At 36.1% G+C, this 14,775-nt stretch overlaps 2 protein-coding genes and 1 long non-coding RNA gene across 11 annotated transcripts in view; 1 reads left to right on the plus strand and 2 right to left on the minus strand.

Annotated features, from left to right (window-relative positions):
- LOC127858353 (uncharacterized) overlaps positions 1-14,775 on the minus strand; it is a 74,988-nt gene that overhangs the window by 55,912 nt on the left and 4,301 nt on the right. For 2 of the 9 annotated variants that reach the window (XM_052395418.1, XM_052395416.1), the window contains exon 7: positions 14,545-14,590. The exons of 6 other annotated variants lie outside the window; for them this stretch is intronic. In XM_052395418.1, the coding sequence (XP_052251378.1) occupies positions 14,545-14,590 (46 nt within the window). Of the gene's footprint in view, positions 1-13,936; positions 14,115-14,544; positions 14,591-14,775 lie in introns of those variants that run through there. One more of the 9 variants, XM_052395414.1, reaches the window with a different exon arrangement.
- Positions 4,680-7,277, minus strand: LOC127858355 (uncharacterized). Its single transcript, XR_008038861.1, has 3 exons — positions 6,378-7,277; positions 5,798-5,898; positions 4,680-5,290 (listed from the first exon to the last, which is right to left on the minus strand). It is a non-coding gene; the product is annotated as an uncharacterized LOC127858355 (long non-coding RNA).
- LOC127858352 (putative nuclease HARBI1) lies at positions 11,154-13,942 on the plus strand. The gene is made up of 4 exons (XM_052395408.1): positions 11,154-11,803; positions 12,262-12,363; positions 12,502-12,686; positions 13,546-13,942. The coding sequence occupies exons 1-4, from the start codon at positions 11,275-11,277 to the stop codon at positions 13,738-13,740; spliced, it is 1,011 nt and encodes a 336-aa protein (XP_052251368.1). The 5' UTR covers positions 11,154-11,274; the 3' UTR covers positions 13,741-13,942.

Genomic DNA, 14,775 nt, shown 5'->3' on the forward strand with positions numbered 1-14,775 from the left:
TATAAATAACGCGTACTTTCATTGAAATTGAGCATCGTATTGTATAAGTAATATTAGTTTAATTATTAGTCATGTATGTGTTTCCTTACATGTTAACCCAATACTTCATTCTGCAAAGTGGGACCACACATTGTAAGCACAATGACACGTGAAAGACATAATTTGCTAGCAATGATATGCAATGTTTAAAATTTCATCAAACGAATCAACATAAACTTTAAGTTATTTTACCAAAACAATAATTGCTCAAGTGCAAAATAACTGAATTAAAAAGATAAATTGCCACCACAAAACTGAAAAAATGTGCTTCGTGTAACATGTTGAATTCATTTCGTGTACCTGGTTGAATGCACTTCATGTCCGTGGTTAAATGCACATCGTAAAACTACTTGAATTCGCAACGTATTATTAATTAAATACATTTTTTGTGACTGATTGAATGTGTGGCGAAGTCTAAACTACTCCTGTCTCATATAGCTTTTTGGCAATCTCGCAATAACCTCCCATTGAAAAGTATTACATTCAATACTGCACATCATGAATTGTATGCGTAAAAAGTATTATCAAAATGAATAGTATGAGACATTGGTTACGAACAAATGATGAGAACAGCATAACATTCGCACTTTCATTGACTTCAAGAGAATACAATGTGGGACCAACAACAATATCAGTGTGGTCCGTACGGATTGTTTATCCTAGTTGTGTGTGTTCACGTTGTTTGTGTTCGTTCGGCGATTGTGCCAGTGTGTTTTGATAAGCTTCGTTGATCGAGGGCTCGTGTTGTGAAAAGGCACCAATCAGAACCAAGTGGTGTTCAAGTGAGCAATTAAGCACTCTTTCACGTAGGGAACACTTGTGGAATAAAGGATAAATTATGTTAAAGACTATTTAAGCTGTTACATGGATCATAAACACGTTTTAGCCGTTCACGTGATCCTTAGATAAAACTCCAGTCAGTTATTTATCTGAGAATTAAAACTGCTTAGACAAAAGAAACGATTTTTTTAAGATATTATGAACTAGAATGAGTTTTTCTATTTTCTGAAAACATTGTTTGTGTGTTTTTATTCATTTTGATTGTTATTATGTTAACTCATTCAAAGTATTACCGTTTTGTTAGTATATATTAAATGTATGATGTTTTTTGCAAGATATACAAATCTTCCCTTAAATATGCATCAATTTGCTTGTGTGAACAAAACTAGCCTGCTTCTAATAATTTACTGACTTGAGGGTCTTCGTTTACGCATATCCAGCGGTTTAAAAGTCAACTGTTAGCCCGGAGTTTGATCCTCACAATAAATTTTGTCTTCCTCTTTACATGCCTTTTTGTCTGTATCGAACGATGTTATATAGGCACTAGCTTCACAATAAGAGAAAAGCCTGGGTTCATAAAAAAGCCAGTAATGGTCAAATATTTATGACACTAAATAATCATGTCCAATTTATCACGAGACAAAACAAACATCTTACATTGTACACACAAACTATTATTGGTGTCGTCAAATGTTTTAAGCAATGAGGCGGCGAAGAATGCCATCCTGACCTTTCTTCCATGTTGTTCTTGCAATGTAAATGAGGGCGCGTATAGCATCGTATTTTCGAGTGTCAAATGTATAAAAATCTGAAATTTAAGTGATTTATTATATCATAAGAGAATCATATTGATAACCTGGTAATTTTTTATATACTGTCAGATTATAAAGCCGAATGAGGGCTGGTCATAATACAACCGTTAGTTATTCGATTTAAATATTTGCATCAACGTTATTTTTTGTATTTCGAAAGATCCTTTAAGACAGTACACCTAAATATTTGAAAAAAAACAATATAATATACAGTTCCAAGCTGATCCTTAAATGATGTCAGTGGGCCTACATATGTTCACACCCAGGGATGTCCTTAATCTTATTCCAGTAGGGGATTGTGTTGTCGTTATTGCAGCCACCGGGGCCGCCGTTGTGCTTTCGCGCGTACCCCTCGCAAGTGGCCGGACACCTTTGTTCGCGGGCATTGCGCGTCATGTAGTTCTGCACGCACTGCTAGGAGCACTGAATATCCTTTGCGCACGACTTCCAGTCTGCAAAAGATGGCACAGCGTTTCAAAACACTCACGGCTTGTATACTGGCATAAGCGGAACCAAAGTTCGCTCAATGGCGCTGAACCTATTGATCGATTGTATACAGGTATTTTATAATAGAACTGTAATGTTTATTGATTAATATTTTTGCTTAAGTAATACCGTCATACGCATGTCGTCGGTTTCGGCGAATGTGTTAAGCAAGCGTTCTTGTTTTAAAATGAGTTGCTGCGAATAGGTCCTAATTGATCCTGTTTGGACCGGAAAGTATCCAGCATGCATTTACAATGAATTTATGAAATATTTTATACCATGCGCGCATACATTATAACCTTCAGTATCGAATGATCTTGTTTCCAGAAACTACCCACTTTCTGTCAATTACAAGTTCTATGTTGTTCAACTGTTGACGTGATTGTTTCACAAAAGACTCACAAGCAACTATCCAAAATACAACACTGATCAAACGTTTTAGAGATTCAAAACATCATCATTGAGAAAGCGATTGACATCGTGTCCAGGTTACCTTTTCCAGGCTTTCCACAGTTAATCCAGTTTATCGGATTAATTTGGAAGTAACCACAGGACTCCAACCCGACGTCATTGGTGTTACATACGGTAGGCAAGCAACCGGACTCCAGCTGTTACAAGAAAAAACAAACAAATACACATGATTGACTTAGTGTTAACATACGTTGATACCCTGGATTAAATATATATATTTATCCAAAAACATTTATTGTAGCATCTTCCAAATCACACTTAAATTTGATATAACAACTAATATTATTAGTTATTATAAAAGCTAAATTATTTTTCTTCCCTTTATATTTTCGAAGTTATATTTATTTGCACAGCCTATTTATTAGTTTACCTTGCAAATGCATCCCAAACAGTCATGAGACACCGAGCCGGGGAAAAACTGCAACTCCGATTCTATGTCTGTATTTATAATTTTAAAATTTCAATGTTGTAAAAGCTTGGTTTATGTGTCACGTGATCTATAACATCAGATGCTAAGTCCATTATGGTTTAGATCATTATACAAATGCCCTATTTTTGCATTCATACTACTAATATATAACTAACTAATACAATTATAAATATTAATATGTAATATATATATATATATACATATATATATTACATATTAATATTTATAATTGTATTAGTTATATATATATATATATATATATATATATATATATATATTAGTAATAATATATAACTTTATAATACAATCACTATTGAATTGCCCTAACTTTTCTTTCATATTACTAATATATAATTTAATAATAAAATTCTGATATCATGCTCCAAAGTCATGTTCGACCATAATATATATATATATATATATATATATATATATATATATATATTATGGTCGAACATGACTTATATATATATATATATATATAATATATATATATAATACATAATATAAAAGTGATCCACACAATAATGCCAATGCAACTTACATCAATCATATAACACATATAAGTATTATAGCCCACAAAATAATATGGTCGAACATGACTTTGGAGCATTATATAAGAAGTTTATTATTTTTACAAAACTAACGCCGGAACAACCTAAAATGCACGCGATACAGCAAATAAAGTTCTTAGTGCGACCATAAAAATTGCTAACACGAACAAACGTTTTCTTTGGCCAAATAATTATTTACAACAAAGATATATAATGCTAAATGATGTGCATGATACCATGTGACGCTTTTAAAGGTTATATTACACTAATTCCGATTCCCATAGGGTCCCATTATAAAACTGACAACTTTCACAGCATTTTTATTGCCTTTCCGACGTATCAATTTTTCCGAACCTGGTATAATTTTAAAGATGGATCTGTCATCTTCCAATAATTGCAAGCAAAAACATACCGTCTCGCAACTTCTAAGAAAGTAAATCGCTGTCGAATGAACCCACCGTAGAAAAACGCGTTTCGGAATCCTAATTTCGACAAAAGCCCCACACAATAGAAAACACACCCTCAAAAGTTCATCTTTTAAGTTAGCTTCCAATCCAAGGCATCAAAGTACTCCAGACACATACAGGATATTACGAATAACCACAAAAGACATGTCTCACATTGTTAAATGGCTTATATTCAAGAAGAGAAAAGGAACTCTTTAGAAATAGGCACTACTTTCGAATGGACCACGGAGGGATACAAAATGATTTAGTGTAATGTAACCTTTAAGGGAACTCAACTTTGTCCCATCTTTTTCAAACTTTCTCCACATGAGATTTCAACTATTTCCACAATGAATATGCAATTTCAGTGCATTCGGATGGGGGTAAAGGCCTTAAAATGGCCATTTAAAGCGGTGACTAAATTGGCCGCAGTCAAGTCGGAATGCATGATTTTTAGTCTAAGTGACGACAGCTGATTTTGTGTCTCCAATTATTGTTACGCGTAACTTTTATGGCAAAAACTGGTATCATTGCATGCGAAATTCACCAATATATCAGCAAAAGGCCCAAATAAATGTATTGATTGTGAATCAGTGTACTTTTCTTGATGAAATAGGAGACTTTTTTTAATTTTAAGCATTTTTTTCAATAAAAAACTCACTGACAGCATATAAAATCATGTTTTTTAAGAAAATTATTATTAAAAGCTTCACTTACAATCTAAACATACACATTGCAATTACAAAAATTAATGCTATTATGATGAGAGGCATAATTTGCAGCTTTCAAGCCGATACAAGCCGGCTACCCAAAATTAACACTTAAAAAGGCGCAAAGCGCTCCTTCAACAGCTTACGACACAAAGTGACACTTAATGCGCATCCAGATAGTCTCTCTCATATAAATAAGTCCTGTTAGCGACATTTTATTAAGTATTCTCTTTAAAATCCAGTGTTGAAAGCGTAAGTTTTGCAAAAATGCCCAAAGTCACCATGCAAAAGAGCACGTTTGCTAAGGAATTCCTACGCGAGTGGCCACACTAATGTCGTGGCAGGAAAGTCATTTGGGTGTGATTCCTCTGTAGTTCAGTGTACATTCATTCCACTACCTGGGGATGACTATCGGGATCAATTTTCCCAGCTTGGTGTAGTGTTGACCTTTCAGGGTGTTGATGGATCGTCCACAAGCGCTGCACCACTGCGGCCTCTGTTCAGGACACAGAGTTGGATTGAGGTGTACACAAACCCGCAGTCAGGCAAGGATCATCCAGACCTTTAATAAAATAAAATGTTTAGGCCCCTGAAACTGGCAATTATGTTCAACACTGAGATAAGGAAACACATAGAGGAGACATCATGCCATGGCTTTCTCATTATCTACACGGCAAACTTGAGCAGCTGGGGACTTGGCTCTAAACAAAAACAGGTATGCTCCATCAATGTGAGCAAGATGGCATGTCAGAGTTAAAAAGGGCAAACAAACAGACAAAAGAGATATAAAGGAAATAAAAAATTAAATGCCAGAAGTTATTGTAAGTATTGTTTCTCTGTCTGCAAGGGTTGCTGTGGAAAATAGTGCTTAACGCATAGTTTGGCCTGTAGGGGTTCTGCTAGCAAGAACAAATCGAAGTCATATCTGCCCGCGAACTGTAAGCTTGAGATAACCATATCTGATGAAGTACTGCTTTGAAAATGCATTCTGATTGTACTTGAACCAGATCGCATTGACAGCACAAGGCTTCAGACCCCCCAAAAGTGTGAGGCTTTCAATAGTGCTTACCTGATACCAGACCGCATTGCCCAAGACAGTGACTTTCTCCCGGAACTGCACAGGCTGCATCCGCAGCACAATCCTTAAGCTCAATCATGGTCTGGCTAACTCTGAAATAGTGAAATCTGAATTTACAGATGCTCATTTGTCTAAAGGTTATGAGTTTATTGCCTATCTTATTAAGAGCAAACACAATGACATGCTTAAGAAGACATGTGCATTTCTGAAAAGACATACAGCTGCCCGATACTTGACTAGGAAAAGGCGCTATGGTCTTCACTCTGAAATTCATTACTCTAAGGGCTTAACAGAACAAAAGCCAGATCTTACAGCTAAATGGCCCCACCTACAGCTAAATATGCTTTATAGGTTGAAAATAAAGTTATTTGTCTGAAGAACTAGTGCTATTAACTCATCAGCTATGTTGCTCCACTGGCCGCAATTCTGTAAACATAGTGTATTTATGGAAATACCTAGTCTACCACCTGCTGCGCACCACTACGTCCACTGTAAATACACAGCTAAGTTAGTACTTTAACGAACAAACTGAAATTCATGTGTTAATTAAACAATCAGTATGATGACTCACATTGAAATCATGTCCAGTGCACCAGTCAGAGCAAGACAGCTAGCGGATTGTTGACCATCTACGGCTCAAGGACAAACGGTCAGGCCTACAAACAAAGAGAAAAATGGCATAAATGGGCTGCATGCATGTAATTTGGCATATTTTTCATCTTGCTCTCCACCTGAAACTTCAATCTAGGGACATAATAATATTTACATTTAAGATTTGTTGGAAATGTTACCCTTACTTGTCCATACCAGGTCCCCCACCCATCCGGAACAGTCCAAAACCACCTAAAACATCCATTTGGACCAAAATATTGACATCTCTCATCTATTTTAGCACCCAAATCATCAAAACATTCATTAAAATTCATTTTCTACTTGTCTCGCTTGCAGACGAATCCATGTGACCTTGACATTGCAGTTAATGTGCTTTTTAAAGGTTATATTACACTAATTCCGATTCCCATAGGGTCCCATTATAAAACTGACAACTTTCACAGCATTTTTATTGCCTTTCCGACGTATCAATTTTTCCGAACCTGCTATAATTTTAAAGATGGATCTGTCATCTTCCAATAATTGCAAGCAAAAACATACCGTCTCGCAACTTCTAAGAAAGTAAATCGCTGTCGAATGAACCCACCGTAGAAAAACGCGTTTCGGAATCCTAATTTCGACAAAAGCCCCACACAATAGAAAACACACCCTCAAAAGTTCATCTTTTAAGTTAGCTTCCAATCCAAGGCATCAAAGTACTCCAGACACATACAGGATATTACAAATAACCACAAAAGACATGTCTCACATTGTTAAATGGCTTATATTCAAGAAGAGAAAAGGAACTCTTTAGAAATAGGCACTACTTTCGAATGGACCACGGAGGGATACACAATGATTTAGTGTAATGTAACCTAAAATGAAACGCATACAAAATGAATTTTGCATCAAATTCAGTAAACATGTATGTTTGAACAAAATTACATTCTTACCGTGTAACGTTTCAAGCTCTTTAAAACATAATGTAAGATAAATTAATAATTAAATATTAATGGGATCTTCTATCAATACATTGAAGTTTACAACTCCCCGTAATAAGTGAACATCCGGGTCGCAATATATGTAAAACTAATATGCTTAAATTAAGTATTCATGTAGAAATAATAATAAAAGGAGAGTGTATATTTTAAAATCGAATAGCCTTTTTGGAGCACTTTTGATACATTTTTTGTAAAAGACGATCATTTTGATATTTTATTAAGGAGAGGGGTGGTTATTGAAGGCAATACAATAAAAATAAATGTAGTAGTGAAACAGTATTAAAACGGTCAACATACCACTCATCTTTGTATCTAATTAACCCATTTTTGCTGTCGTCTAGAAAAAAGGCCTTGGCAAACAGCGTAGACCCAGATGGTTTAAATATTGTAAATATGGAAATAAATATACTAGACATCCCTAATTTTGGAAATAAATTGATCCAATTTAGAAGGATGGGAGAGTCCACTTTGCATAAACGGGTTAACCGTTTTATGCAGGACTGGTTGTCATTTCAAATTTCATTGAGATTGAAGATAGAAGCAATGGAGACGACAACATTCCTTAAATGCTCAATTGTATAGAGATTTGGATGGGCAAATTGTAAAGGTCGATGACGGGACACAAATAGGGTGAATGGGTACTAGTCTGGGTATACATTCAACCTATATTGTCTGGATATGGGGAGATATTGTATTATATTATGGGCCCGTGCAGTATGTGACATGTCCTTCCGCGTGACAAATCAACACCTTATATGAACTTGCTTTCAATAATTAATAATGAAGGCTGTTTACAAAGCGATGTGTACTAAGATTTACCTTTATGTGTTTAAAGCTTAGAAATACAATAATGTAAATATAAATTTTCAAGACATTATACCTAAAAAAGCTTTGAAATACAATAATGTAAAGGTACAATTTAAAGACATCATCCCCGAAATAGGTGTTTAGGGAAAAAGAAATTCACCTGGTACACAGCATTGCCTGTCGGATGGTCCAGTACATAATCCCGTTATGTATTTTCCTCCGGAACATGGGTTGAACTTCGACTTGCAGACGCCTGAAACTTGTTTGCAACGATGTTCAGTATCAGTAACCTTCACTGAAATAAATGACCGAATTAATGTTATTATTGAAGTATTAAAACGATTATGTATCAGGAACAAACTAAAACATTGAATATTTACAATTTCAACATGCATGAAGTAATATAGTATCGGAATTTTTTGTATACCTCACAACAGGCATAACAACAACGACCGTCTTGGTTTGACCCGACCAGAAGCAAGCTATAAATGAAACAACATGTTGCAACAACAAGGTCAGTGTCAGACAAAATGAAAACGCAGAATAAATTTCGTTAACAAGTGGGTCAATATATTGGGGCTGCCTCAATAGTTACTACTTTTCAGAGGCCGTCCGTGTTGTTGTCTACTTATTTAATAGTGTATTTCATTAATCTGTCCTCGTTTATATTTATGTCCGGGTAAGGACTGTACAATTCGATAGAGATGATGAAGAGTTCATGGACTAGTCACTATTTCTGACACGTGCTAAATTATGTACCGCGCTTGCACAATATTGACCGCCCGGCTAACGCACAATTGATATACACGGTTCTGTAACGCTTAATTGAGTTTTGTTTGTTGGAAATTTAAAAAAAATGCAATCATTGATTCTAGCATATGCTCTTTCAAACATACTTCAATATCAAAGATCAACACACACAAAATTAGAATAATAGGAAATCCACTCATATAACATCATTGTCACGAAATTGTTCAAACAGGCAAAACGCCTTACCTCCAGACAAAGATCAACTTCAACATCAACATTTATTGATAAAGGATAAAAACGCTGTAACATATGAGTATAAGGCAGCCATACTGAATGAACACTTCCATGGACAAAATATGATATAAAGTTCTAACCAATCCCCCAAATCTATTCCTACTTCCACTTAAATCGTTCCATTCTCGAGTATGATTTCTGAACAAGATGCTAAAGATGCCATTACTGCCCTCGACCACTCGAACACCAGTGATCCAGACTCAGTCAGTCCAAAACTATTTAATGATGGATCTAACGAATTTGTCAAACTGGTATGTTTCCTGTTCAACAAGCTCGTATACAATTCTAGTTTTCGTTTATCTTTGAAACCTGATAACTTCAAAATTTATTTTGTAACAAAGCAGATCCTTCCCCTCCGTTTACTTACGGCCAATTTTCACAATTAGTTGCATCGGTAAAATAATGCATTATGGTCCGCTGTAAATGTTAATATCGTGTGAACGTGTTTATTACACATATTTTCCACCTCTTGAACAGCACTGCCTGTTTACTGGTCCATTACATAATACCTCGTGTAAAATTCCGCCGGAACATGGAATGGAAGTGTCTTGGCAGACGCCTAAAATGGCATTGCAATCTGAGTCAACAGTCGTATCTGAATAAAAGAGCGAAACCCACGGTAATGTTAATCTAATAAACTGATTTTATACACGGGAATGGTCAACATTGGCGGTGTACAATTTCAACGTTGAAGCATCGATACCAGTACATTAAAAACAAGTTTGCATAATACATTTACATAAACTATATACAAGTTAAGTTAAGGCTGAAAATGCATTTGGCTATTTAATTGTTAGGTTGTCATATTATAAATACATTTTTTGCATAGAAAACATCTCTGTTAACATGAACGATTTACGAATCAATTATATAGTTCTGACAGTGAAAAATGAAAGCCATACAAACAGCAAAACAATTGCGTGCTCAACACTTCGTGTGTGAACGTATTTGTTACAAATATTTCCCACCTGGTATACATCAGTAGAATCTTTCTGTCGTGTGTGAACGTATTTGTTACAAATATTTCCCACCTGGTATACATCACTGGAATCTTTCTTTCGTGTGTGAACGTATTGGTTACAAATATTTCCCACCTGGTATACGTCACTGGAATCTTTCTGTCGTGTGTGAACGTATTTATTACACATATTTCCCACCTGGTATACATCACTGGAATCTTTCTGTCATGTATGAACGTATTTGTAACAAATATTTCTCACCTGGTATTCGTCACTGGAATTTTTCTGGTCCCATCGCGTATTTTCCGCCGTGACATGGTTACCGCGTGTCCTTGCAGACGCCTGAACGTGTTTTGCAACGATTTGAAACAGTCTTCTCTGAATTAGACAACGGAGTTCACTTTATTGTATACTTTTTACATTTATGTTTTTTTTTATTCAATATAAGACATACAATGTATACATGTATACATGTATATGATCTTAAAACAAAGTGATATCATGTAGAATTGATAATAAACGAATTTACGGTGCGTCTTAGAGACCAATAATTCCAATCATGGAGAGAAACTGTTAACAATTCACTAAAACTGAGTGTGTATAAACATATAAAGTCATCGTACATTCATGAAAGGTACCTTGACATTCTCTGCATACGAAAATACAGGCGTTGTTATTCGCAATTTAGATCAGGTTACCATGAACTTGAAATAGAAAGGGGCAGGTATTTTAATAGTTAAAATTATTTTTATAACAAGGACAAAGATACAATTAAACAGTTCCTTCCATGATGTACAATACCAGGACCTCTAGAGGCAAAAGCTGGCACACTTCCACTACAAGAATGTCGAATAATGATTAAGCATAACTCTCCAGCTGGACCCAGTTGTTCGAAACCTGGGTAAATTTTAACCCTGGGATAAATGTCAGATAAATTTAACCCAGGGTTAATTTTTTTCGGTAAGTGTTGTTGCATCATTTTGGTTAAACTTATCCAGCGTTTTGTCTGGATAAATTTAACCCTGGTCTAAAGGTTGGTTAAAATTTATCCATGTAAACAAACAAAATGGCCGAATTTTATCTGTATCGGAATGCACGCAAGAATCGACAACATTCTTTGAATGTTGATTTAAATGATGAAGAAATGCGCAGTCGTTATAGATTTTCAAATGAAAATATTGATAGAATTTGTGACTTAATAGGCGGAAAAATCGAAAGATCGACACAGCGTTCAAACGCACTTTCTGTCAAACTACAGGTTTTAATTACATTACGGTACCTGGCGTCCGGCAATTTTATGCAGACCGTGGGGGACACTTTCTGCGTCGATAAAGGTACTGTTTCCAGAGTGGTAAAGTCCGTTGTCAGCCAGTTGTGTTCCCTCAAAAATCGGTTTATCACATTTCCAACGACAGCTGAAGTTGTACGCAGGGAACAAAACGCATTTTACAATATGCATGGTTTTCCCTGCGTTATAGGGTGCATTGATGGCACACATGTCCGCATACTGTCTCCAGGCTCCCCTGCTGAGAGAGACTATGTTAACCGGAAAAACTTCCATAGCATCAATGTGCAAGTGACATGTGACAGCCGAGGTAAGAATCTGGGACAATTTTGTTCAACACATCTATAAATAGAATTTGAGGCCCGTCCACAAAGTCTGTGATTACTTTCCCTAATAACGTGACTTCAATATCTTCTATGCTGTTTGCACACCATGCTCGCTTTTTCGTTTACAAATGCCAGTTTCGAAATAATTCGTTTTCTTTACACTCGTGATCGCATAAAAGGTTAATGATACACGTTTTCATTCGCAATTTTTTTACAAAATCACGACAAATGTAAAGTACAATACAAAACATGCATAGTTGTTTGATTGATTTATAATCATATAAAAGATTGGATATAACGGATAAAAAATTAACGTTTTAAAACTTTTATTTAATCTTTTCCCCAGAAAATGCTGTCCTATTTATAGCTGGCGATGTTCTAATTATTGATCTTAAACAGCCAAGAAACACTAGCACATGTGTTGGTTTCTGCTATATTTAAGGTCTTATCACCAGCATCAATGCAGCATGGCCGGGAGCTGCACACGATGCCCATGTCTTCAGAAGTTCAGCAATAGGAACGTACTTAGATCGGCATCACCGAAGTATGCGAGTAAACCCTTCATTTCACCCATTGTATACATAGTACTACGCTGACGTCTCTAGCTCGTAGCATGTGATTGTTAAAATGCGATACTCGGTTTTGGGGATTGTTTCACCAATACATATATACCAATTTGCAGGTTTGGAAAATGGTGTTCTTCTTGGGGACAGTGGGTATCCCTGTCGCACGTTCCTGCTGACACCGTATCTAAACGCTACTTACGCTGTCCAAGAACGGTACAATGACAGTCACAGCAAGACACGATGCTGCATTGAGCGCCTCTTTAGTGTTTGGAAGAGACGCTTTCACATCCTTCACGCTGAGGTATGGGCGATCTGTAGTTTACTGTATGCTTACATATTTTATTCAATACACATAATGGTACTGACGTTGAAAACACCGTGTCCAGGGGCGGACCCAGGATAAGAGGGGGGGGGGGGGCTGGGCATTGAAAGATTTGTTGAGGGTCCACGATTTTAGTGATTTTGAAGGCTTTGACAACAACTTCTCGAGCATGTCACGCCCTATATACTGTCATCAAAGTACCTTTTTATTATGCCAAACAAGTGCATAGTTTATTGTGTTGGGGGTCCAGGGGGTGCGAAGCCCCCCCCCCCCGGAAGCTTCACGACTTTAGTGATTTTGAAGTCTTAGACAAGTTTAAATAGATAATTTAGATCTAATTGAGTGTGAAACTTCAAATGAATTGACTTTACTTCGGCGATCCGCCAATGGTGTCTTAGCTACAAAGGCGACGGAACCGTGCTTAATGGAGCCGGGCTCCAATAATTTAAGAAGTAGCTGTTATTTTTTTATTCCTGTATGCACCGGGATTCTTATGACTCCGGCTAGCGTAGTAGTTTGTGTACATTAACTTCATCCATTAACTATCCCAGTTCGGCCCCCCGTTTCTGGCGTAAATGAGTTTTGCTGGTGGTCATACATTTGTTATACGTAACATATGATGAAAGTGCTGATTTAATATTTAAATTATATCTTATATGTAGAGAGTTATCTCAGGCTCACATAAACTAACTATATACTCATAAGTTATATTTCCTTTATGTGCAGAATGTGTGATGATGTATTGCATCAAGTTTTAGTGGAAAACCATATTTTCAAAAGTTTCAACGTATACTAGTCAATCGCAATTATCAATCTTATTTATGTTACATTCATCCAGATAAGACTGAAGCCAGAGAAATGCAGCAATGTGATTATAGCGTGTGCTGTTCTTCACAATCTTGCCAAACTGTGGGGTGAGCCGGAAGTACTTCCCGAGGACGAACTGCGTTACGTGGAAACCCCGGCATACATCGGGCACCAGGATGGTCGTGGTATACGAGACCATATCGCCAATAACTATTTTGATCGCTGAAATGTGCACATGCATAGAAAGCAAACATGAGAAAAAGTAAAAAAAAAACAATATAAAGTGGCATTATCATATATTTATATATATACAACCAAAAATATGAACAGTTACCCATGTGTGTGACAGTGGTTTTTTAACATATTTTGCACATAAAAAGAATTTACCGTCGCATAAAGCAAACTATTTCATTAAAAGCGAACTATTGTTCATTTTCCATCATCTTTCTGGTCTGCGCTAGTGCATTAGTCATGTTGCGGTAGAACTCCCCCTGGTTCTTCACCATTTCCATCTTCGCTGCAATCAGTTTCATTTTTTCCTCATGCAGCCGCAACTTACTTACAAAGTACTCCTTCTGTAATGCCTTTAGGTCATCGCTCCTGTAAAATAAGTGCATTAAAAGATTCCACAAACCCGACCGACTGTAATTTTGTGCCGATCATATTTCATTTGGCCATTTGAATTTAAATTTACAGCAAAAACTAACTGTTTCAAAGCAATGTGTTAAAGTAAATTACTTTATTATAATTACGAGTGTGCCATTTCAGAATTATTTGGAGATGTTAGTGGAAACAAACAACATATATTAAAGAATAAATATGTTGGTTTTTTTCAGACATCTTCATATCGGTTTTTAGCCACAATAAGTTTTCTGCAGCAAGTATAATGGTGTTATAGAAAGAGACACAATTCTGTCCTGCGGCGTAACTTGTTTTGACATATTTCGTCGAATTCGATTTTTAAATTGATTGGTAATCTCTATACCAGACAAGTGGGCTGACTGCATCTGAATATTCTAATCATAAATACCTTTTCGATTTTTTCTTTGCATCACCTTGCTTGCTGGAACACGGATCTTAACGAGAAAAAAAAAGTTTAATATTAAGATTATCAATAAACCTATATGCTAACACTATCAACAAGCCTATCGTCATGACTATATCCACAACATTTTCTACTACTACTACTACTACTACTACTACTACTACTACTACTACTACTACTGCTGCTAAAACTTCTACTACAACAACAACTACTACT

Source organism: Dreissena polymorpha, chromosome 14, assembly GCF_020536995.1.
Source record: "Dreissena polymorpha isolate Duluth1 chromosome 14, UMN_Dpol_1.0, whole genome shotgun sequence".
NCBI classification, from domain to species: domain Eukaryota; kingdom Metazoa; phylum Mollusca; class Bivalvia; order Myida; family Dreissenidae; genus Dreissena; species Dreissena polymorpha.

Bases quoted from the DNA above. Each gene is read 5' to 3' on its own strand.
- LOC127858352 (XM_052395408.1), top strand. From the start codon at position 11,275: ATGGCCGAATTTTATCTGTATCGGAATGCACGCAAGAATCGACAACAT. The intron at 12,364-12,501 runs GTATGCGAGTAA...ACCAATTTGCAG, and splicing joins CTTAGATCGGCATCACCGAA to GTTTGGAAAATGGTGTTCTT. The intron at 12,687-13,545 runs GTATGGGCGATC...ACATTCATCCAG, and splicing joins TTCACATCCTTCACGCTGAG to ATAAGACTGAAGCCAGAGAA.